The 27154-nt window shown below is 39.1% G+C and overlaps 1 protein-coding gene across 1 annotated transcript in view; it reads right to left on the bottom strand.

Moving 5' to 3' along the window:
• tmem47 (transmembrane protein 47) overlaps positions 1 to 19725 on the bottom strand; it is a 46275-nt gene extending 26550 nt beyond the window's left edge. Inside the window, exon 1 of the mRNA XM_034012388.3 lies at positions 19365 to 19725. Coding sequence (XP_033868279.1) covers positions 19365 to 19593 — 229 coding nt within the window. The 5' untranslated portion in view covers positions 19594 to 19725. The remainder of the gene's footprint in view (positions 1 to 19364) is intronic.
• Positions 19726 to 27154: the final 7429 nt, after the last annotated feature.

Genomic DNA, 27154 nt, shown 5'->3' on the forward strand with positions numbered 1-27154 from the left:
TCCACGTAGCCTCCATGGGCATGCCCTCCAGCCAATCCAGACCTCCTGATCAGTTCAGTGCCAGGCGAGCCTACCTGCTCAATTGGTCGCTTAGCAGCACGTCTCCTGTTGCACATCCCAGCTGCTTCCATAAAGGCACACATGCACTCACGAACCAGCGACAAGACACTCCCTATCACACTTATATAAATTATACAGGTAATTCCAATAGCTGCTTTCATTGGTGAAAAACTGACTGAATTCAATTTCAAGATAACAATACAAATATTCTCCATCCTCTCCCATTAAACTCAATTTAAAAAATGCAATTTATATAAACTACATACAACCTTGAATATTACATTTAAAAGAAGTTCCTTTTACCAGAAAAAGCTTAGGATATGACATCTTCAGTAAACTGTTAATGTCAGTTAATATTTTGGCTTTACTGTAGTATTGAAGCAGGTCAGTAGGTGCAATACCATGTATCCCATTGGCTACAGAAGGTAGGTGGTTGGTTACTCCAGGGTCATAATGTACATTTCAGTGTGGGGGGAGGTAACTAGGGAAGTGTTTTAGGAGGTTTAAGTGTACATGCTATAGCAGTCTGCTACCCGGGGTGAGAATAGGCGCAATGTGTGCATAATCTGTGTGGAACTAAGTAACAGCCAAAATAAAGTTGCCTGAAGGTGGCTTATATCAGAGTCAATAGCTTCATAGAGGGTTAATGCCCTCTGTAGTATTTTAGAATCTGACAGAGCACACATAAGTCCTGGTGGTTTATTCAACAGAAACCACACACTGTAGCATGGGTTGCCATCAAACAGAATCACTGCAACTGCATGGAGGTTGTTACAGTTTAAAGTATATAAATATATATATATATATATATATATATATATATATATATATATATATATATATATATATATATATATATATATATATATATTACTATTGACAACCAATGATAATCTGTGTCTATTACAGAAATATTGCACTGTATCTTGGTAACTTGGGTCTTGATTAATATTTAAAACAAAGGACTCCTACCTCAACACTGGGAAGATCCAGCAATCCAAACTATAGAACACTAACTATATACACATTGTTCAAAAGTACTACCGCAGTTGAATCATGCTTTAGTTTGATGCTGGATCCATCTTGTGACTGACTGGTACAGATTACCTGTTGGTGCAAAATGCTTTCCCCTATACCTTGGATCCAGGACCAAAAAAAAAAAAAGTGGTTTGCTGAAGCCTCAACAATACATACTGCGACACATCAAGTCTGAATGGTACGTGATGTTCAATAAAGATCCTATTCACAGTTTGCTGGAACTTTTCTACAGTGCCTTGTTATTTTTTATACTTTGCAAAACACAACAAGAATACAAAGCAGTTTAAAAGCACTGCGTGCTGCAGTTTTACAATACTGCCAACATCAAATAAGCCCTGGCAGCCTAAGCACCTTGAAAGTGCTGCAAAGGGTGCTTTGTAAATGTTTCCAAGTTAAGGGACTGAAACAGCTAACAGACCTTCAATCAACTTCTTCTTGTGTGGCATACAGAACAGAACCAAGAAGCTTTTGCAAGTACAATCCGGAATTATATTTCACCGCTTAACTATTTTGTGGATATAGCAATGCAAATTACTTCACGTTTTAATTCACATTACCAGCACAGTACCGTGAATTTACTTTAGGTTTTGATGAATAAAATATGTCTTTCGTGGATGAATGCCGGTCACAACTTCGGTAATATATAATATTTATTACAAGCTCTATTCCTTTCAAGACATAATGATGTGCCACACTGGTCATCAGTGCCTCGATACAGGACGCCTTACTCTTCTTTGAAGGCAGAGACAAATAATGTTTTATTGAAGTCAAAAAGGCCCTGAAGATTAGCTCTAGGCTAAACTGGGACGCCATCACTCATCAAATTTAAATGCCTACAACACCTGAATTGGGTCAACCTGTTTCCATAATAACCATCCAAGGGAGTATGATTATTAAGATCCTTGTTATGAATATTTCACTAAGATGATTCTGCTGGGATTTAAAATTTGCAGGGGGTGTGAAGTACTGCCGTAAAATCCACATTTCTCTATAGGAATGGAAAGCTTAACTTGAATGGTCTTTACCACAAAGAGTGGAAAATCCCAAATGAATACTCTAAAGTGCAGTCAGCCCAGAGCTATTTAGATTTTCTATTTGGAATTGTAGCCCAGAGGGGAGAGCTAGCTGGCTTTCCAACATTCCTGCTGAAATAATATAAAATGAAACACGATTAACATTATAGGACAGTAAGGTAACAATAGTATAAATCTAAAAAGCTTTTAAAATAATATATTCTGCCCTTGGCTGACCATCCTCAATCACTTGTGTAAATAACTGCTTCTTGTATGAGGAATTTTTGGAATTTCGTTAATTCCACTTAGGTCTTCTGGTCAGTCATGATACAATTAAAGGGTTTACTCAAGGTCAAATTCTGTATGCTCTACCATGACACCCATTCACTGCAGAGGGGGTTTCAAACCAGCCCTAGAGTTTGGCTTTATTTTTTTCTTTTGTTTCATTTGTTTCTGTTTAAGCTAGTTTAATGGGATATTTCTTAAGGCTCAGAAAGAAGTAGCAGCAGTGTGGAGAAGGGCAGCAGTGTGGAGTAGTGGTTAGGGCTCTGGACTCTTGACCGGAGGGTTGTGGGTTCAATCCCCAGTGGGGGACACTGCTGCTGTACCCTTGAGCAAGGTACTTTACCTAGATTGCTCCAGTAAAAACCCAACTGTATAAATGGGTAATTGTATGTAAAAAAAATAATGTAATTGTATGTAAAAATAATGTGATATCTTGTAACAATTGTAAGTCGCCCTGGATAAGGGCGTCTGCTAAGAAATAAATAATAATAATAATAAGTACTGCAATCTATATGAACACCTGCCAAGTCATTCATAACATAACGAATAATAATAATGGTTATACAAATAGACATCACATTTTGAACCTTACAGACCTGTAACATCCAAAACATTATATATTCATTGGTTTTCAAAGAACTACTGTAAAATAGCTTGCAGTGTTTCTGTAAATAACATTAAAAACAGATTATTAGCGATAAACAGTCTGGGCCAATTGTAACAGCACACTATCTGGTTAAATACAGTTTTTCATCAACATGGTAAGTCATTCAGAACTTTAAACACTCAATCATAAGACCCTCACTTCAGTAACACTTGAAGAAAGTTTAAGGGGTGTGCTTTTGTTATCAGACTTGGGGGGCGAAAAAGTCACAACCCCAAGCCGATTTATAACTTTGAACACTTTCTTCTGAAAGGCAACAATGTTGTCTTTGAAAGATAAAACAGAGGAATTTTTCCCCTGCAAACTTACATTAAGGTCATTCAGATGGCTGAATATGTCGGCCAAGTAAGCCAGTTTCGCAACCCACTCTTTTCTGCCAAGGTACTGCCCCAGGGGGGATCCTTGTTGACTCAAAAATGTGCCCAATTCTTTTTTAAGTTCAAAAAGACGGGTGAGCATTTTTCCTTGAGACAACCATCTAACTTCAGCATGCAGTCACAGGTGCTAGTGCTCTGCTACCAATTCCTCTCCTTGAGCTCTTCATAAAATAAAACATCTTCAATAACCTCATCATACCACATGTAATGTACACAAACCATGAGCTGTGCACATTTGGCGATGTCGGTGCTTTCACCAATTTGAAGAGCGAACCGTTCACAAAGCCGTTCAGTGAGCTGCAAACTTACATCGCCTGACATTTCTTCAATACGTCTTTGTACAATATTATCTGATATTGGCACACATTGGATTTTTTGTGCGGCTTCCTTACCTAGCATATGCTCAACGATGTCCGAGCAGGCAGATCTCCGATTGTGTGAGGCTTTTTTGATTTTGTAATGTACAGAGATGCAAGATACAGGAACTGTCGTATTTTTCTTAAAACACGTGGCTTGGTGAACATGTTCTTTTTTTCTAAGAAAAAAATCACGGTCTTTGTTTGCGCCCTTTAAATTTTTAAGGCTTCATGCTTTCCTTTGCAAGCATTTCTAAGCACAACACACACTTTGGAGCTGGATCATTTTCAGGCCCACAAGCAATAAAGCCAATGTAGCTGTCATCATATTTCCTTGACACTGGTTTGCTTTTCCCTTCAGGTGGAGGCATTGGACTTGTACTTAGATCGCTAGTACTCCATTGTTTTAAAAATATATACATTTTAGTAAATCGCTTGCGTAAATATAACAGAATATAACAGAATATAAAAGACTCACTCCAAGCTCATTAAAGGGGAGAGAGGAGTTTAGAGGAGTTTCTGAACAAGAGCGAATGCTACCCAAAACCGCGAACAAAAAGGTACTCGTCATTCAGAAAGACCGTGATTGTTTGAGTTTGTTTTGGCCCATGTGCCCTTTCTTTTGTGTATTTTGTATTTTGTTTGAATCTTTATTTTTGATATATTCAATAAATATACTGCACCGGCAGTTTCAGCCCTGTATCTTTTGTTTTGTCCTGCTTCCTGAACCTGATGTCACCACCCACACACACCACTCTAGCTACCTGCCACATTTTATGCTGTAAAGTATTGTATGCTGTTAGAACTGTATGGTACTGTAATCTAGTGTGCTGTGGTCATACACCTTGAGAATAAAGATGATGGCGACCTAAGGTTTTTAAATGTGTTGCAAGTTTTCCCTTTTGGATTGCAAGCCTGGGATTTTTAAGATCTATTACAGTGAAGGAAACCCATTACGCTGTGCTTCTCTAATGACTAAGATATCACTAATACATTGTGAAAAGTGCATTCCATCATCTCAGAGCTTTCAACATAGTTACAACGTGTAAGATGGCATTTCTTTTGACAGCCCGCGCTTTACAGGACATCCCCTGTGACGAAGTTTTGAAATCAATTAGGAGGGCAATATTGAAGCTTAACTGGATGTAATATAGAATCTCATCAAATATTTAATAACCCTATGTTTAAATCTTGCACCATATGCTTTGTTTGCAGGGACAACTGGAGAGTAAGGCTCAAGCTTTTGGAGAGTACTGTGCCTTAGCAAAGGAAAAAACCACAAGCTTGAAATATTAAAGTGCTAAAGATATTTGTTTTCTGTTTTTAATTCGGGAAGTGCAGTTTTTTTATAACCGCTACATACATTTAAAAACTGCTTTTTGGTACCTTATCACTTCTTGTGCAACAGCACCCTGGTCTGGCACCACCCCCTCACTCAATTTGACCTGTCAACTCTGCCAGCTCCATCTAATCTAAAAGTTGAATAGTCACATGATTTTAATGTAATAAGGAAAGCTGTTCAGTCCAGCAGTAAAGATTTAAAAAACTGAATCATTTATCTCAGAACCCCTTAGAATAACTGCAAACCCCATGTGGTAAAGTATATGAAAAATCTATAGAGGGGAGGTATATAGGACCCCAAATAATGTGTAGTTTGTACCCTTTAAAAGTAAACTGAGTATCAAAATAACTGGAAAAAAGGAATATGTAGTCTTGATCTCTATTCAACCGATCAAGACTACATTTCCCAAAATGCCTCTGTGAACAGAGTAATGCCAGGTAGGAGAAACACAGTTTCCTAATGAGACACACCTGTCTATAGTCAAGGGCAGATATATAAAGACTTATCTTTGTGAGGCCACATCGCTCAGGATTGCCCAGCCATGTAGTGTGACCTCATCCATCCAGGTAAGAATGTTCAATTTTGTTCTTCCTGTGAGTGGATGGTACACAAAGCCAGGCTCTCTTGGATTCAGGGTGTGGTCAGTCCCTAATACAAGAAGGGTTCATCTCACCAGGGCATAAACAAGTAACAGGACAGGTTAATATTAAATGCATTCATGGGGGTATGCATACCTATCCGAAGGTTACAGTAAATTAAAAAAAATTGGGCAGACAGTGACACAAGTGGGTTTGTGTCCTTGTTTACCAGTGCTTGTCATTCTGAGGCAAGACTGCAAGCTGTTCAAATTTTGGTTGGCTGCTGTGAATGCCCCGCTCCGTCCATTGGCTAGGAAGGAGGAAGTCATTGGAGACATCTTCCATTTCTTAGAGCCGGCTTGGTTTTGCCACAGATTCAAGCCCCGAAAAACAAAACGGCATGATTTCTGACTCGAGCAAGGCTGGATGACGTGCTGGGCCAGCTCTTTGACCAAGCAGCTGTGGTTAATGGTCGGGTGGTCGAGCCTAGATGTGCTGCCACGTACCGTCACTTTGAAATTGATAGAGACCTCTTGTATCGGGTTCAGAAATTAACCCAGACTGGGGAAGTGCATCACCAGTTGCTCATTCCTAAGCCTTTTAGAGAGGACTTATTGCAGCTTGCTCACGCTATTCCCGTCTGGGATGGGACAAAACCAAAGCGAGGTTTGTGACACATTTCTTTTTGATGGGGCTGGATGGTGAAGTGCAGCGTTTTTGCGAACACTGCACGGAATGCCAACTCTCTAGCCTAGAGCCGTCCCACGGGCCCCACTGGTGGCGTTGCAACTAGTGGAAGCTCTGTTTGAATGTATTGGGGTAAATATAGTGGGACCTCTAAAGAGGAGTGCAGTGGGATACATGCACTTATTGGTCATTCTGGATTATGCTACGCGTTATGCAGAGGCCATCCCACTCTGCTCAACGTTTGCTAAATCTGTCACCAACGAGCTTGTGAAGGTTATTTTCCAGGTAGGTATCCCCAAGGAAATGCTGACCGACCAAGGTACCAACTTTATGTCATGGCTGGTCAGCGAAACATGTAAGCTTTTGGGGATTAAGACCATCAGGACATCAGTTTACCACCCAAAAACATGGTTTGGTTGAGTGTATTAATAAAACCCTAAAAAGTATGTTGAACCGATTCATTGAAAGTGACATGCGCAACTGCAACCAACTGGTTCCTCCCCTTCTTTTTGCTATCAGAGATGTGCCCCAGGCTTCTATAGGGTTTTCTCCATTCAAGCTTCTGTATGGGCAGAGACCCCGGAGTGTGCTCGATCTGGTCAGAGAGATGTGGGAGGAACAGCAGGACAATTCGACTAATACAGTCCGGTAAGTGTTGGACCTGCGCAAATGTCTTGAGTCTGTGGGTCGGTGGGCGCATGACAATTTGCAGCAGGCTCAGCAGACAGGAGACCCAATTCAATAGGGGGGCCCGGTTGTGCATGTTTTAGCCGGGGGATAAAGTGCTTCTATTGTTACCCAGCTCTGAGCCTAAACTGCTGGCAAAGTGGCAAGGACCTTTTGAGGTTACACGCTGGGTTGGGACGGTGGACTATGAAATCTACCAGCCAGGGCAGCGGAGAGAAAAGCACATTTATCATGTAAACCTCTTGAAGCCCTGGTTTAAACAGGAGGCATTGTTAGTGACGCAAGCAGATGACATCACAGACCTGGGAGCTGATTTTTCTGTTTTGGCGATAAAAGGGTCGGTACAGATTGGAGACAATCTGGCACCAAAACAGAAATGTCAGGCTCAGGTGCTGGAGTTTCCTGATGTGTTTTCTCCAGCACCCGGTCCTGTATATCAGCAGGAAGCTCCTTCCCCGCGAGAAAAATTATAGTACCATCAGAAGGAATGGCTAGCAGTAAAGTGGGTAGTCGAGGCACTCCGGTACTACCTCTGGGGGAGACACTTCACTCTGGTCACGGATCATGGCCCCATAGCCTGGCTTCACTGTATGAAAGACAACAACGCCAGGGTCAAGTACTGGTACTTGGTGCTACAGTCCTATGGCTTCAGGGTAGTCCACCGAGCAGTTGTTCATTGGAGAAGATGCCGTTGGCTAATTTAACCATCTTCTCAAGAACATGCAACTTCAGATGACGTTACCACTTCCTCCCACTTCCTCTGCTAATCCTTATGAACTAACGGCGCATAGGAGATTTGTGAATTTAGTCACTCATGGAATGTGTGCTGTAAAACAGACAGATCATTCAAGCAGAATAATATCTGCTGGTTTTTTTTCCTGTTTTCCATGTTATAACACAATGAACTGTGTATAAACAGCTCAGGGGAATACCATCGCTGGTAGCCCGCCGGAGTACATCCCTGGTGCCACCCCACCAGGGTATAAATAAATCTAGTGCGCCTGCGTGGCGTCTCAAAGAAACATGCAGACTGCCGTGTGTTCCGTGAATCCCCACACCCTCACACATACTGTATATTTTCATATCAGTTTCCTTTAAAAGGGTATCATTTACTGATGTTTTTCATTGCCGTTTAAAAAAAAAAGGATATTTTATTAATAACTTAAAATTGTCTAAATAAAACAAAGCATTCATTGAGTAATGGTTATATTCTCCTTAATTGTAAATACTATTATATATATATATATATATATATATATATATATATATATATATATATATATATATATATATGTTGTATTACCATACCCAGCTTGATTCATGGGCTTGCTGTGATCCTGAATTTCTAAAAGTGTACTCTTGTCAAAACTGACTGGTTTCATTTGTTAAGAACATAAGAACATAAGAAAGTTTACAAACGAGAGGAGGCCATTCAGCCCATCTTGCTCGTTTGGTTGTTAGTAGCTTATTGATCCCAGAATCTCATCAAGCAGCTTCTTGAAGGATCCCACGGTGTCAGCTTCAACAACATTACTGAGGAGTTGGTTCCAGACCCTCACAATTCTCTGTGTAAAAAAGTGCCCCCTATTTTCTGTTCTGAATTCCCCTTTATCTAATCTCCATTTGTGACCCCTGGTCCTTGTTTCTTTTTTCAGGTCAAAAAAGTCCCCTGGGTCGACATTGTCTATACCTTTTAGGATTTTGAATGCTTGAATCAGATCACAGCGTAGTCCTCTTTGTTCAAAACTGAATAGATTCAATTCTTTTAGCCTGTCTGCATACAACATGCCTTTTAAACCCAGGATAATTCTGGCTGCTCTTCTTTGCACTCTTTCTAGAGCAGTAATATCCTTTTTGTAACGAGGTGACCAGAACTGAACACAATATTCTAGGTTAGGTCTTACTAATGCATTGTAAAGTTTTACTTCCCTTGATTTAAACTTTCAATATCACAGACGTAGGCAACATCAACTCTGAAGCACCACCTGTGCGCTAAACACACCTTTCAGTATATTTTGAGAAGTGAAAGGCGTGTTTAGCATGCAGGTGGTGCTTCAGAGTTGATGTTGCCTACGTTTGTGATATTGAAAGTTTCAACTTGACAGTAGATATGTCAGGTTTTGTTTTTAAATAAACAACAATTATTATTATTATTATTATTATTATTATTATTATTATTATTTATTTCTTAGCAGACGCCCTTATCCAGGGCGACTTACAATCGTAAGCAAATACATTTCAAGTATCACAGTACAAGTAATAATACAATTAAGAGGAAGATAAATACAATGACTTTGGTTCAAGCAAGTACAAGTATATGACAAAATACGATTCAATAACGGAGCAGACAACAGTGTCAGTGATAGTTACATCAGGATATGATTAAATACAAAATACTACAGATTAAACACTTGGCAGATTACAGTACTCTGAAGTACAGGATTAAATCCAGTAAAATAGGGGGCAGATAAGAGCAAGTAAAGCGCATTTAAGGAAGGGTGATAAAGTGTCCCAGGGGAAAAACAGAGGAGTTCTACAGGTGCTGTCTGAAGAGGTGAGTCTTAAGGAGGCGCCGGAATGTGGTCAGGGACTAGGCAGTCCTGACATCTGTAGGAAGGTCATTCCACCACTGCGGAGCGAGGGTGGAGAAGGAGCGGGCTCTGGAGGCAGGGGAGCGTAGAGGAGGTAGAGCCAGTCTTCTAGTACAGGCGGAGCGGAGAGGTCGAGTGGGGGTGTAGGGAGAGATGAGGGTCTGGAGGTAGCTGGGTGCAGTCTGGTCAAGGCATCTGTAGGCTAGTACAAGAGTCTTGAACTGGATGCGAGCGGTGATCGGGAGCCAGTGGAGTGAGCGGAGTAGTGGAGTTGCGTGGGAGAAGCGAGGCAGAGAGAACACCAGGCGGGCAGCAAAGTTCTGGATGAGCTGGAGCGGACGGGTGGCGGACGCAGGGAGGCCAGCCAGGAGGGAGTTGCAGTAGTCTAGGCGGGAGAGTACCAAGGCCTGGACCAGGAGCTGGGTGGCATAGTTGGTGAGGAAGGGTCGGATTCTTCGGATGTTGCTCAGGAAGAATCGGCAAGTGCGTGCCAGAGTGGAGAAAGTCCTAAAAGTACTAAAGTACTAAAAGTGAAGAAGTCCTTCACTTTTAGTACTTTGCCCCGTAATGCAGTTATATGACTAACTTTCCATGCAAATGCTGATTGCACTCGTTGTGCTGCATGCGCTCCAGTATATTAAAATGGTGACGCAAGAAATGAGCTAAAAGCGTCAAGACAGAGCAGTGCGGTTAACACGCGTTAAAATAACAAAATATCTCCAAAAAATGAACGCGTTAATCACAGAAGTTAACTGCGATTAATTGACAGCCCTAAAATAAACAAATACACATACCACAAGTACCGTCTTGTTTAAACATACTTGCTGTTGTCCACATGAAAGACAGTGCCATAAAATAGTAAGAGGCAATTATAATGACATTTAAAGCTATCTACTGTTAACTTTAGCACAGTGGTACTTGAATCCAAATGAAAGTGAATGGCAGAGAGACACTGGTCCCCTATAATAGTCATATAACTTGAACTATAATTTACACTTAATTTGGTCCAAAACTGGTGACCCTTAAACTCTGTCCAAAAGAAATGTATATAAAACAACTGCTAAAAAGTGGAGACAAAACTAAATTTTATTCATTTTAAACCTCACAAACCCATTTTTCCAAATTTCCCTATACAAACCAAAGTGTTTTAAGTACTTAATGACCTTGTCCAAGGTCCTGAAACATGATGACACCCTTGAAGACTTCCATAAGTTAAACTTACCTTTCATTCTCGGCTGCATCTGATGAAAATAGAAATCTTATCAATTTTAAGAAAAGACCTGTCATATTAAAACCTTTTTTTTTAATAACATGAGCTTGTTGCAGTGTGGCAGGGCTGCCGGTGTGTGTGTGTGTGTGGGGGGGGGGGGGTGATACTGGGTTGGCAGGGAGGGGGTTAAATTTATCCCTGTCAAAACACATATGAATGTGGCTGGAGCCGACAACTGAATACATGATTAAAAGGTTATTCCCACGATCAGCTAGTTTATTTATTTGCTGTGTAATAGCAATTTAGACTCCCGTTTGTACGTCTGCCCTCCATTTCAAACTTATAAATAATGTTATTTTATTTGACATCATATTTAGTTTAGGTTTCCCCAGATACTGTTTTTTAATTTATATAGAAATAAAGGCTGTTACCACTCAGAATAACAGTCAATGACATTGTTTGAAAAGTATTGTCTATAATTTAAACTGCAAAGTTTTTTCATTTAGTTATTTTTTGCACACCGTATTGATTCTAACTAAATTTTAAATATTAAGTCTAACCTATAACTTTTGTTAATTATAAATATATAATTATTTGGTTGGGTTAAATAGCCATGAAAGTTTGCACACCTGCCTGTCTTTGCAATGCAAAATGCTTTTAATTCACGCTACTATTACTACCACTTGGGAAATGTGCGTGGGTATGAGTACAATCTTGTGTATTTGTGTGATTATTAAGTACCCCCCCCCCCCCCCTCCCCTCTCCCCTCTCCCCTCTCCCCACCCCCCCTCTCCCCGAAAGGTTTGTAGTCTGCACCCCGAAGATTTTGGGCTTCCTGCTACCCTGACTTCTACAGTGCAACCTGAATATCTTGGTATCCCTGAATTGTTTAACATCCAGTCTTAAGTGCAATGCATACATTTGGAGGAGAATTTCAAATTCAAATATATTCATGCATTGAAAATGGGGACTTAGGCATTCAGGGATAGCAATATATTTACAAGCAAGTCTGAGAGGTTCTATACCCATCAACAAATGCTCCCCAGCCATACTGTACCTGTACCTGGTATAAAGGGTCACATCATAACCAGTAAGTACTTTCAAGCACCACACCATCTCTGCTGGTTTGCAAAGCTTGGGTATAACCATTTTTTGCCCATTTATCCTACTCAAAACCCCTATTTACTAAATATCTTTGTTCTTAAACCTTGTAGGTTTGTGGTGCTTGGGTATAGACTCCATCTGGGATACATTTCAGTAGACTTTTTTTTTTCCACTAATGCAATTGGCATTACCTGTACTATACACAGATGCATCATAACACAAATCTATATTTAGTCACCTGAACTAAGTGTTTGCCAGTCACTAAACAACAGAACTGTTTTTTTGTTTGTTACAAATAATCAGAGGCAACCAGATAAACAAACACCTGTCTTAAGCATGCACAAACATTCAGTACCCTTGGTAATTGAATAGTTGAGGTTCCCTCTGAAAAAGTAACCCAATAAAGCCTTGCAGACATCCTGTCCATCAAGCCATGTCATTATCAGAACATTCTACAACTAAATAAGCTGAATAACTCTGTTTATTGAGCCAAGCTGGCCAAATCAAGTAATTAATTCAGGAACATGTTGTCCCTCTACAAGTTGACTCTTAGGGTGTGTTCTCACTTTTCAGGAAGCCAACATTTGTTTTCAGGGAGCTGCTTAATCAGTAAACCATTTCAGGACCATGATGCAACTTAAATTTCAAACATCATTGTTTTAGTTCACAACCCCTTTAATAATGAGGGCTTCTGAACTATTTAGGCAGTGGATTTTATTATGTGGAAATGGATTAAGGTAAAAATGATATTACTCTCTGTTACCTAAAAGCATGATCTTCCTAATTGCCTCAGAAAGACAGCATATTAACATGTCTTTCCCTCTATTTTTATTTGTACTCAGTATTATCTCATTTGAACCACTTACTGTATTTTCAATAAGCCTGAAGAGGTTATAATGGGTACTGTAAACCAATTCACAGAAGGATGTCAACAGAAACTGAATTAACACAATGATCCGAAGTTTCCCTTGAGAAAACTACAGCTGAGCAAAACTGCTCAATTTTCTCATAAATCAGTCCATTAGTTATGAATAACGATGAAGTGGGTGTTGTGATACAGCAATTTAATACTCATGTCTTTCAAGGATGCTGGGTTCAAGTCAACATCTCCTGAAAGTGTTTTCTATTTTTTGTTTTCAGGTCCAGGATGGAAACACTGCACGTTTAAGTGAACCCTGCAAGTAAGCCTTGTTCCTTACAATGCGACCTACCTTGAAGTGCTGATTACCCAGCATTATTTCAAAGTCAAAGTCAGGGGCATCCGCAGCTCCACCTTCACAGCTGCGTAGTGCATGTGTCTGTGCAGAGGTGGAGAATAATCTAGTTTAATTGAATGCTGGTGGGTCACTGCACTATGGAGACAGTACCGTATACAGAATGCTATCTTGTTTGTCAGTTCAATGTAACAGCAAGGCAAATTCAGACTGTGCACAGTATGTACAGTATCATGAAAAAGGTAAATATGCACTTAGAGCTTCACTGTTACATTCTAACAAGATATGAAGTGTTGTCCATCTACAAAAAAATACCACATTGTTTTATTGTTCCTATTCAAAATGAATCCACTTTTGTTTTTTTTGTTTTTCAAAAAGGTCTATATTTGGATCACTGTTCTTGGGTATCCATGGGGGGGCTAAGGGTTTCAGAAGGGCACTATATAATTTGGGTTCCTGTTCATAAATATTCTGATCAGGATTGAGGTGAAATTCAGAGCTTGACAGGAATGCGTAAATGTCATAGTGGTCTAATGTAATGCTCTAAACTAGCATTTCTCAAACTGGGGATACCGACTCAAAAGGCTATTGTAGGGGGGTTGCATAATCACAAAAAATACTGACATAACCTTAAAATCCTAAGCGTTACATTACAGCACATCTACACTTAATCCTTAACAGTAAACCAAAACGTGATATAGGAGGCTGTGTGGTCCAGTGGTTAAGGAAAAGGGCTTGTAACCAAGAGGTCCCCGGTTCAAATCCCCCCTCAGCCACTGACTCATAGTGTGACCCTGAGCAAGTCACTTAACCTCCTTGTGCTCTGTCTTGTAATTGTAAGTGACTCTACAGCTGATGCATAGTTCACACACCCTAGTCTCTGTAAGTCATCTTGGATAAAGGCGTCTGCTAAATAAACTAATAATAATTATAAGTTGTGGTGCCTATTTATGTGAAAAAGCCATTTGCTGCATTTTCATGCTAGCCAATCAGTCAATTTCAGTCACAACTCAAAGTCTTTGGTTTAGGAGGTCTTCGATGACAGAGACTCGTGTATTTAAACGTTGCTGTAAACAGGGAAGATTTTTTTTTTTTTAAGAAAAAACATGAATTTAGTTTTTAAAACCCAACTAAGTAGGGTTTTGGTAGTTTCAAATGTGTCAACATAACAAAGAAGTGCCATGCAAGTTCATAACCCATCAGCTCCAAGCTAGTGCCAGTGGAAGCACATACTGTTACTTTTTCCTCTAGATCAATCCTCAGAGAATGCAAAGTTGAAGAACTAGCAAGTTTGGATAGAACTATGTGGCACTTTAGCCACAATGCTTGAATGCATGACAAACACAACTTCAAAAATCTGCCAAAAATCCAAAATCCCCAGATACCATAATATTTTGCTTGATGCTTGTAGATATCATCAACATCTATCCAAACATATCTTTGGTGATTTTTTGGTGTCCCGTCACTCAAGTTATTACTCAGTTATTACTCACTCACTTATTACTGCCTAAACTTGGTACAAATAGCAAAGATTCAAATTTCAAGGGGGTTTAATGACCAGTGGTGGGACTTGAAACCAAATGTTTTTCACAGAATTTGGAAGACTGGTACCTAAGGGTCTTACAGTAATACTTGCATTTTAGGACCGTAAAAGGGTTAGGCTGGAGTTTAAATAAAACTTGTCTGGCAATTTGCCAGAAGTGAGTAGGGTGCTCTTAGTATTCTTTTCTGAAAAGCCCTATTCAATACGAGTAGAACGAGGTGCTACACATGATGGTAGCATCTAAATTGCACCCAGGGTCATTCTTCTGGTCAAGGTCCCTTTCTCACTTTATGTTGAAGGTCACAGGTCGAAGGGGACATTTAAAAAAAATAATAATGGCTATCATTTCTGAACTTAGCATGTCGGAAACCCCCAAGGTGAATTTTTCTCTGAAAATCTGAGACGGATGGCAGGGTTTCCCCTGGGTTCTAGATTTTTGTTCACTAGTGACTAATACTTTCTAAAAACAATAGTCACTCCAGATTTTCAGTCGTCACTACTGGCGCACAGCTCAAGTTTTCAAGGGTGTTATGAGTCCTGTTTTTATTTTATACCTTTGCTGCTTGTTTTCTTTTTCTTTTATCTGACGCTTGTGAGCTTTGTTTGTTCCTTTATTTCTGGTGTTCCGAATCCAAGTCTTCATCTTCTACAAGTTGTTGTTCTGTTTGTTATATTTCACTCTTGCTGAAAAAACGAGTGGATTTTCTTCTGCGACATTTTACAGTATTGGCTAACTTTTTTTTTTTAATTCGCGCGCACGTTTACCGCAATCTTATTTATATTGATGATAAAGTTATAGAAAAGAAGGCAAAGAAAAGTTCACTATCCACGCATCTCTACAGCTGACCTCAATACGAAAACATATTACTGGCATTTTTAAATTATTGGTGACTAAAACGTACAGTACTGATGCTAATTAAAAAATAATAATAAAACGCTTACCTAGTATCAGTGTAATGGATGTCCCTGCTTGTTACCACACAAATCACTGATGATGGCAGGGAAATTGGAGAGAGCTTCAGTCGCAAGACATTTTTGGCGTTTTTAATCTTGACGGTATTTCGTCTTGATCGCCCTTTGCTAGTAATGTACTAGTATTGAGCAAACAATCCACATTTTTTCACTGGATTGAAAGCTAAAAACTCTTACTACTCTCACACCAGCATGTCAAACTAGACCGCATGACAATACTGCGGTTTCTGACTGGCCATACATTCTGTATTTTGAAATGAACTAATAGTACTTAAGTTACAATAAACTTTAATCGGGTCATTGAAACAAATAAATATCGACTTGCAGGCATGAACGCACACAGGAAATAAAATGAGTTAAAGACTAGGCGTTTAGTTTTTTAAAATGTCTTTTTTTGTATCCCAGACAGACTGCAGTAACCGCCCAACTGTTTATATTACATTTAAACAGGGCTTATTTAAAATGTACATATTTAATATGTAAATTAGCCGTGTGTGCACTGAACGCTCTGTCACAGCACATCAGTCTGGTGTTAGCGATTAAACGTTGACTACATGACAAAAGTTTGCAATAGATTGGCAAGTGGTACTAAATAAAATGCGTTGTCTGCCATTTCAGAATTTTTCTCGAGTACCCCCAGGGGTACGTGTACCCCAGTTTGAAAACTGCTAGAAGAAACCACATTACCAACAGATACAGTTTAATAGTAGTAGTATTTAAATGCCGCTGTCCTGAATACTGCCGTTATTTTAATACTGCACATAATGATATGGTTTTGAAAATGCTACTTACCAAAGCCATGCTGCACGTGAACTGTATTACATAATAATTTCCTTTATTCCGATTCCAGTGGTGTTTTCTCAATGCAAGATGTATTGTAGGCATATATAATACAGTGCCGTATAAAACCACATACACTGTATATATATATAATTTTATCATGCTCGTTATAGGCCTACTGGCGAAATGGTCAAGAGACAGTTGGTGCTTAACACATACGGAATAATTTTGGCCCTGAATTTTAGCATTTTTGGTCATAGAAAAGACACATTTCACATATTTTATGACGTTACCGTAGGCTAATTTTTTTTTTTCTTAGTTAATGATGCGTTTTCGTTTCACAAATCTTCTGCACACAGTATTTTTAAGCACAACTGTAATAACCTATATTTCAACAGTCACTGCCGAAGCTGATTACTTATTCTTCCAGAAGTAATGGTCGGGTGTAACAGGGATACGAGGTTATATTTGCGCAATATGAAACTGAGGCGCTGAATGGCTGACAGCACTTACGTCACCTACCACGGGATGAGAACGTTGCAGAGTCAATGAATCGATGAGGCCGAGGCGCTGATCTGATCAGCAGCAGTGACTATGGTTTAGCGATCCCTTCTTTTGAAGAAAGAGACGTTGTGTGTGACTTTAACAAAAGGGATTTTTTTTTATAGTACAAACAGAAACGATCGTCACTAGTGACGATTCCACTTTTTTTTTTTGTCGTCACTTTCAAAAAACATTCGCAAATTACGAGAGTGATGAGTGACAGCGAAACCCCTGACGGACAGGCAACGAAATGTCCCTTTTCTGGTTGAGTTGGCGTGGAATGGCCCTTATATATTTTTAGGGCAGCAGCATTAACCACTGTGAAGGTTATTAAAATATCCCATTGTCCCTCCTGAGTAGCAATTAAGACAGCAACATTTTATTTTGAGATCTAGTCATGATGCATATCTATGCAGAATATTTAGTGTATTTAATTCTGCCTGCAGTGCAAGTGCATAAGCAAACAGAAAATTAAACTGATCCATCAGAGACTGCACAAAACATAGCACAGGTTTTATTTCAGGCACACAGTAAGCTTTATGTAAATTGTTGCTCTGTTCTGTTGAGGATTGACTCTGTAATAAGCGATTTCAATATAACCTCAATGTGGTTAATTCCACCACTGTGGGAAGGTACTGGATGTAATAACTGTGGAGTAGTGGTTAGGGCTCTGGACTCTTGACCGGAGGGTTGTGGGTTCAATCCCTGGTGGGTGACACTGCTGCTGTACCCTTGAGCAAGGTACTTTACCTAGATTGCTCCAGTAAAAACCCAACTGTATAAATGGGTAATTGTGTGTAAAAAAAATAATGTAGTTGTATGTAAAAATAATGTGATATCTTGTAACAATTTTAAGTCGACCTGGATAAGGGTGTCTGCTAAGAAATAAATAATAATAACTTAAATGTTTGTGGAAGTGGATAACAACAGCAATAATAATAATAATTGGGTCTGTATATTTCTAAGTTGCCTTTATGTTTCCCTCCCCTTAACCTGGGTACTTAAATTATATGACAACGAAGTACATGAACTTAACAAAGTTTTTTTTTTTTGTTTTTTTTGTTTTTTTTCTAATAGCATTTATAATTGCAGGTCCTGTGTGAAACATTCTGTACAGGTCATACCACTGCCCTCCAGCCTGGCACAACGCCACATACATGATGTTTATGCCTTTTAAAGGAAAAGGAATTACAGTAGTGCTTACTCCAAACCTTCAGACACATACTAGTTATCAACTGTAGGGCGCTACCACGCAGAGATCACGGCAGCTTAACATTAGTTGCGCATAAATGCCATTGCAGTCATTTTTCTATTAACCAAAAAAAACCAAAAAAAACATGATATTTATTTCTATGGATACAAAATAATATGGCAGTGTAAACTTTTTTTCAACAAAAAGTTATTTAGGCGCTTGCTAAGCAACTAAGAAAACCTACAACAACGCCTCATTTTCCCTACTAAAAAAAAGCAAGAATCAGACAATCCAACTGCACTCGACATATTCTGAGAAGAAAGACCTGTTTAAGATGAAACAGAATACTACACAGTCAGTCAATTAACATTTACATGACAAAAATAGCGTTTAAAATTACTTCTGTATAAGAAAACCGTGTTAATCATGTGAATGAAACTTAATTTTACGATTCATAATATCTGCAAAGAACACGTTCTCTCTGCGTGGAACTGTGCATTGATTGGCGTGCAGTCTAACGGAATCTATACTTTGCTTTTCTTAGTTAATAACAGCACTATGGAAAGCAGTTACAATATAGGCTATACATATTAGACTTATAACAACTATAACTTCCTGAATAGATAGTTAGAAAACTGAAGAAAATGCGGCTGGACAGAAAAGCCTATGTGGAAAATATTTTTAAAAAATACAGAAAGAAACAGCTGGTGGAAAACTGGAATAACAAACACTGCCTCAAATGCTTTTAACGTGAAATTTTTCATAAAAGACGCACAAACACATAGGATGGAGAACAAGACAAGAAAGGTATCTGCAAATTTAAAAAGTAAATTACATAGAAAAATAAACGGGATTAAAAAAACGAAAGAAACGGGTACTGTTCAAACGGCTTTTGTTATCCCGGTGCCGATCTGCATCTCAATGCTTCAGAACTCAGACCAACGTACTAAGGATGTTTCACAGGGATCTTTGCATCGTCCTACTTCCTCCACTAAATAAAATCTGCTACATAAAAACTTCGCAGTTTGCAGACAGGGGAATCAAAGCTTGTTTTCATTCTCACACTAAAAATCAAAATAACGATATATAAAATATTTTAACATGGGGATAAAACCGATTTTCTCTCACCAGTGCCGAGTGTAGAGTTGCAGTGCCAGCTGTCGTCGGTGTTCGCACGTTTCCAACAGGATTCCCATAGAGAGAGAGAATAGTGATTGTCTGCCGTGACCCAGGCAGGACTCAAAACTGCCCCAATATCCAGACACAGGGCCAGGAAAATGCACACTAAACCCACCAACTTCAAAGGGGTCAGAACTGACACACGGGCTTCCTCCACTCCACTGACAGATGAAGCCATTACGGCTCTATTTCTTCTCTTTCTGTTCAAAATATTCTTAAAGTACTGTATAGCTAGAAGCACCCCACTTAGTGATGCTGCGCTCTGAGCTCCACTGCTCTATCCCACTGTACTACTGCTGCTGCCTGCTTGACTGCTGCACTAAAACTAAGGAGCCTGTCTAGAGCAATGACGTCATGAAGAACTCAAACACCGGTTGCTTCGTAGAACCTACTGCTGGGTCCTAGTGCCAATGCTAAAGCTCCGTTGCATGGACAAAGTAGATGTATCATTGCACATTTGAAAGCGCCGTTTTCATTTTACAATGCCTTACACATTGCTTTTAACAACACCATGGTGTACCGTGATTTTAGTTTTTTTGTTGCTATTTTTTTAACCATATTTCTCTTCGATTTTATTTGCTTGCTTTACCAGTTTTTCACTATATCTTTTTTTATACTCTGCTACGTTTTTGTAATTTACAGCTATACTGCCCAAATATGCCAAAGGAAAAGCTCTTTACTGTTTTAGCAGTACAGTAGAATCTCAGAGTTACAAACAGCAAACCACGGCGATGAATACACTTAAACAGATGATTACTATGTCTTATTACTATATTAGAACATAAGAAAGTTTACAAACGAGAGGAGGCCATTCAGCCCATCTTGCTCCTTTGGTTGTTAGTAGCTTATTGATCCCAGAATCTCATCAAGCAGCTTCTTGAAGGATCCCAGGGTGTCAGCTTCAATAACATTACTGGGGAGTTGGTTCCAGACCCTCACAATTCTCTGTGTAAAAAAGTGCCTCCTATTTTCTGTTCTGAATGCCCCTTTATCTAATCTCCATTTGTGACCCCTGGTACTTGTTTCTTTTTTCAGGTCGAAAAAGTCCCCTGGGTCGACATTGTCAATACCTTTTAGAATTTTTAATGTTTGAATCAGATCGCTGAAGTAGTCTTCTTTGTTCAAGACTGAATAGATTCAATTCTTTTAGCCTGTCTGCTTACAACATGCCTTTTAAACCCGGGATAATTCTGGTCGCTCTTCTTTGCACTCTTTCTAGAGCAGCAAATCCTTTTTGTAATTAGGTGACCAGAACTGAACACAATATTCTAGGTGAGGTCTTACTAATGTATTGTAAAGTTTTAACATTACTTCCCTTGATTTAAATTCAACACTTCTCACAATATATCCGAGCATCTTGTTGGCCTTTTTTATAGCTTCCCAACATTGTCTAGATGAAGACATTTCTGAGTCAACATAAACTCCTAGGTCTTTTTCATAGATTCCTTCTTCAATTTCAGTATGTCCCATGTGATATTTATAATGCACATTTGTATTGTCTGCGTGCAGTACCTTACACTTTTCTCTATTAAATGTAATTTGCCATGTGTCTGTCCAGTTCTGAATGCTGTCTAGATCATTTTGAATGACCTTTGCTGCTGCAACAGTGTTTGCCACTCCTCCTATTTTTGTGTCGTCTGCAAATTTAACAAGTTTGCTTACTATACCAGAATCTAAATCATTAATGTAGATTAGGAATAGCAGAGGACCTAATACTGACCCCTGTGGTACACCACTGGTTACGTCGCTCCATTTTGAGGTTTCTCCTCTAATCAGTACTTTCTGTTTTCTACATGTTAAGCACTCCCTAATCCATGTGCATGCATTTCCTTGAATCCCTACTGCGTTCAGTTTGAGAATTAATCTTTTATGCGGGACTTTGTCAAAAGCTTTCTGGAAATCTAAATAAACCATGTTGTATGCTTTGCAATTATCCATTGTCGATGTTGCATCCTCAAAAAAATTAAGCAGGTTAGTTCGACACGATCTCCCTTTCCTAAAACCATGCTGACTGTCTCCCAGGATATTGTTACCATATAGGTAATTTTCCATTTTGGATCTTAATTTAGTTTCCATAAGTTTACATATAATAGAAGTCAGGCTTATTGGTCTGTGTGGCAAAGTGCCCCGCCCCTGTGTGCATTTGTGTGTTCTATGTTGTATGTATGCGTGCGTATGTTAATGTTGGTGTATAGATTGGTACACGGGATATAAGCAGGTCTGTGTTTCACGTGTGTTTAAATTGTATATTTGTATTTAGGCACGGGATTGCACATCACGCACGTGCATTTAAAATATAATATGCGAGCACGGGGTTGCACAGAATTAATTCACGTGCTGGGATTCAAGTGACGAATTAATTAGTAATTGAATCCCAGCACAACAGTATATATAGATGCACATTTTCATTCAGTCGGGGTTAGGTGTTCGGAAGAGGAGAACGGGTGAGAGAGAGAGAGGAGAGTTAAAATCATTAAAAGTAAACGTAAAGTGTTTGTTCTCACCGTGTTTGTTTGTCTCTCCGTGCACCGTTTGTTTAGTGTTAGTCCGTTTTGTCTGTCTTTTTATTTTGGCATATAGTGCCGTGTCCAGTGTTTTTGTCTGTTCCAACCTTTTATTTTCTGTTCTGTCTGTTAATTATTAAATGCTGAGCGCGATCAAGCGCTCAGCCTCACCAAACCACATCTCTCTGTTTATTTATTTTCCTGCATCCGGTCTGACGCCACCCACTCCGGCCGTCTTTGTGACAGTCTGTAGTTACCTGGTTCGGTTTTGTCTCCCTTTTTTTGCAATTTTCCAGTCTGTCGGTACAACCCCTGTGTCAAGAGACTGTTTCATGATCTTGGTTAGCGGTTTGTAAATAACTTCTTTCATTTCTTTGAGTACTATTGGCAGGATCTCATCCAGCCCAGGGGATTTGTTTATTTTAAGAGCTCCTAGTCCCTTTAACACTTCTGCCTCTGTTATGCTAAAGTTATTTAAACCTGGACAGTAACAGGTCGACATGTGGGGCATGTTGTCTGTGTCCTCCTTTGTAAAAACCTGTGAAAAGTAATCATTTAATATATTAGCTTTTTTTTTTCTTCATCTATGATTTTGCCATTTGTGTCTCTTAGACATTTAACCTCATCTTTGAATGTTCTCTTGCTGTTATAATATTGGATAAACATTTTGGAATTGGTTTTAGCCCCCTTAGCAATATTGATTTCTATCTCTCTCTTGGCCTTTCTAACTTCCTTTTTGACTTGCGTTTGCAGTTCCAAGTACTCTTTCTGTATACTTTGTTTTTGATCCCTTTTAAACGCTCTGTAAAGTGCCCTTTTTCGCTGAATATTTTTTTTTAATTGATCTATTAAACCATTTTGGCCATTTTGTTTTAGATTTAGATTTGTCTACTTTTGGGATGTAATTGTTTTGCGCCTCTAGTACTACATTTTTAAAAAAACAGCCATCCTTTTTCTGTGGATGTTTTCTCTGTTTTACTCCAATCTACTTCTGTTAGTCTCTGTTTCATACCTTCATAGTCTGCTTTTCTAAAACTGTAAACCTTAGCTTTAGTCATTACTTTTGGGGGTTTAAAAAACACTTTAAATGAGACCATGTTGAGTTTGCCAATGGCTCTCTGACCTCTGTTTTAGTTATTCTGTCTTTGGTATTTGAAAAGACTAAATCAAGGCATGCCTCCCCTCTAGTCGGTGCCTTGACAAATTGCATTAGGAAGCAGTCATTTGTCATTTCCACCATTTCAATTTCGCCCATCGTGCTCCCCACCGGGTTTTCCCATTTTATATGGGGGAAGTTGAAACCCCACATTAGTATGGCTTCTCCTTTTCTACATGCATTTCTAATGTCATTGCATAACAGATTATTTTGCACGTCGTCTGAATTTGGCGGTCTAAGCATGCACCAATTATTATGCCCTTTGAATTTTTGTCCATTATTCTGACCCATATTGATTTGGCGTTGTTTTCTTTGTCCAGATTTAACACCTGGGCTTCAAGACTACTTCTTATGTATAACGCTACCACTCTGCCTCTTCTGTCCCGCCTGTCTTTCCTATACAGTGTATACCCACTAATATTATATTCGGCTCCATCACTCTTAGACAACCAAGTTTCTGTAACACCTATCACATCGTAGTTACTTGTTAGTACAGTAGCTTCAAGTTTTAACATTTTGTTTCTGAGACTTCTAGCATTAAGATAAATACTTTTAATAGCTGTCTTACCTGAGTTGTTGCCTTTGTTTTGATGTGGTCTCCCTTCTGTTTTTTTTTTTGTTTTCTCCCCCCTTCCTTTCTAGTTTAAATGCGTCTGGTAATATTCATGTAATATTCATATTACATGATTTAGCGTAAAATATTAAAATAAAAAAGTCATGGATTCACAATCTATTCCGTGTGATGTTTTTATACTGTTTTGCTGTCTAAAATGAAACATTTAATTTGTAATACCGAAAGTTCACGGTAAACCACAGCAATGAATAAATGAATAGCTAAGCAGAAGGTCAAACTTCAACAAAACACTCACGCATGTGCATATCTCAAAGTAGTGCAAAATTCAGCAAGGGGCAAAAATCCGGCACTTTCTTGGAACCTTTTATTAAAATAAATAGAAATCTTTTCCAGCAAACTATGTTCGAATTTGAGCACACACATGTGAAAATGTATCAAAGTATATCGGCGTGGCCACGTTCTAGACGTTGTGACAGCAAACTCACACCTGAGTGTGGTCACAGACTCACGTCAACCGTCACGTCACAGGCCGTCAACATCTCTGCGTGTTCGTTGAAAAAGACAGCTTTTTTTTCTCTTGATTTGTAGACAGTAAACAGTCTGTGTTGTTTTGCTGCGCGCAAGACTGACAGTTGAGACCTCTCAGTCAGAACTGTGGCGCGAGCAGGGGGCGTGGTCACTGGACTGCGTGTTCTGTGATTGATTGTTTATGTTCTGTTAATGTTCTGTTGTTAGGCACACTGGACCTACAGGGCGGTGCTAGTAGCCTTAATCCTAGCCCATGAAAGGATGCTCACAGAACTGTTTACGTGAAGTGCACCATCGGGTCTGTGACTTTCACGTGAACAGCACCTTTGAGGGGAAATAACTGTATGGGGGGGGGGCTCTGGTTGACTGAGGGCTGATAACAATGTATCTGTTCATGTTTATTTGTTCAATCTATCTGTTCAACTCCACAGGGGAGTTTACCCATGTTTTTATTTATCACTGATAGTAATGTCTGATAAAAAACGTAATGGGATACTGCCCTACTTTTCTGTCATTAACAAAAAGCCTAAAAAACAACTTTGACAGGTAAGTTAAATTTCCATTTTTCCACGTAAGTGTACAAAATACTGTATTTATTAACAATAAAAACAGCAGGGATGTAACGGTTACAATATGTACACTTTAGCGTTGTATGTGCATGTTTGTTATATAAATTCATGAAGATCTTGTATTTTTAGTTAATTTGAAACACTGGTCTTACCATATATTAAAGTTAAGAAAAGTTCTATTTCTTTTGGGTGCGTGACAACTGATTTAAAAATTACAAAAGCAAATCTAAAAAAAAAAACATAAGAAAATATGAATTTATTTAACTTTTATTCATTACACAGGGTTCGACATTATAACCATGGCCCGGCGGCCTGGGGCTAGTAGCTGTTTGGCCATAATGTGATAGTGTGTCCAGCATAAAATACTTTATTTTTCATTATAGCTTTAATAAAGATAAGTCACTTATTAAGACATTGCAATCTTGTTTGTACGTTATGCTTGTTAATCAAAAATGAAGGCTTGGACAATTTAAAAGCCAATTTAGTTGTTTCACAGAAAAAAAAACTGAATTTAATTCAATCAATTTTACTATGAACACATTTCTCAGTTGTGATTGAGATACACGAACGTCTTAACACGTAACAATTGAATTCTTAAAGGAGAGTAGAAAAGTCAGGGTAAAGCACAGAAAATCAGTTATAATCTTCAATTCTGAACAATAATAGTGGCAGACCGACTAATCTGATGAACAAGAGTGATAAACGCTAGGCCTATTTATTTATTTATTTTTTATGCCGTTTCGCCATTTGGGATGTGAAAAAAAAACTAAAAAAAACTAGTAATGTTCTGTCAGGGTTAGTGGTTAATCCATGTTGGTGCATTCTGCCCTCAAAGTTACAGCATTAATAAAAAAAATATGATATGGTAGAGGCCGGCTATGTGCGGGGGTTCTGGCGGTCAATGAATAGGCAGACAACAGTATGCAGTTAAAGCAGTGAAAACTGCTGTTTTATTTCGCTTACTTCCTTTTGTATCAATGGATCTTTTCACGCTCTTTAATCAATGGGCTCTCTCTCGCTCTCTCTCTCTCTCTCAATTGGCTCGCAGCACTACTTTTCATGGACGCTGACTCCGCCCACTCATCATCCATTGGCCCATCTGTCTCCACTCGCATTCACACATACACACACATATACACACACACGCACACGCACACACACACACACACATACACACACACACACAGAAACTGACAGACAGGTTGGCTGCTCAAGGATAGATGGAGAGAGATAGCCGGCAAAACACATTCACCCTCACTCATACACAGCAGCACACAACAAAGGACACATTATGGGTATAGTATTGGCATTGGCATTGACTGTGACCTTTCCCCTTTGATGATGTCATCACCCAGAGTCGGATCTGTACAATGTGACACTACCACATGCTGAGTTGGCTGTATCGCTTTTTTGTATTTGTACCGTTTGTACATGGCTGTACACCTTTTATTTCTTAGTTTGAAAGTAAAGAAAATTAATATTGAAACGCGTGTGGACATTCCTTGTCAAGTTACAACAGGTACAGAACAATGTCCCACTCCCAACTCCTTCCCCAGTTCATAACACAGTCCATGGGAGGTAAATAGTTTGTTGCATTTGCCCCACCACTACAATATTATAGCAAGAAAATGTCATTTGTTCTCCTCTCTTTCTAGCTCTGACCCATCAGTTATTTCACCCAACCATCATTCTCTTCAACCTCGTCCTGTGTACCAACAAGCCGAAACACCAGCATTATCAATATTCAGTACTACCTCACCTTGTATGACTACTTCAGTTTTACCAACTGCACCAGTTTCTGACTCTGAACTACTTTAGAAAGTGAAAATGTAGCTTCTTCGGAATCAGAACCAATGTCTCAACTAGAAGCCCAGTTTTCCTCTTGTTGGAGTCAAACGCAGGCTAGTTTTTCAAAGTTGTATCCGTGGCTTATCTTTTCTGGTGGCAAACTTGGGAGTAAGTAGTAAGCAAGGTGTTTCCAAACTTCAATGGAAGGAGGTACATGTAGTGTTGGGTTTTGTGGTGATACAAAAAAGTTACAGCACACATTGCTAAGGAAGAACATTTTTGAACATGGGAAAAATGTGACCCACAAAGCAGCTGCTCAGATTCTTGCCAACACCAATAAAATGTAATGGAAAAGGCTGTTGCAAAACAAAACAGGCATCTGTTTGAATCAAGTGCTAGAGTTTCTCTGAGTGTTTACTTCTGTCCGAAAAACAATCCTTGTACAATCTTCCTGGTTTAATTGATTTGCAATGAAGCAATAGTTTGGATATGGGTATTATCTTGCATTCTGAATGGTCAGCCTGTGAAATAGCTGACCACATCAGCAATCAAATGAGAAAAAGACTATGGGGGGACATGTAGATGATCGATCGACGCAGGGCTAAATTGGCAGAGTGTAA

The sequence above is a fragment of the Acipenser ruthenus genome, chromosome 8 (assembly GCF_902713425.1).
Source record: "Acipenser ruthenus chromosome 8, fAciRut3.2 maternal haplotype, whole genome shotgun sequence".
NCBI lineage: Eukaryota > Metazoa > Chordata > Actinopteri > Acipenseriformes > Acipenseridae > Acipenser > Acipenser ruthenus.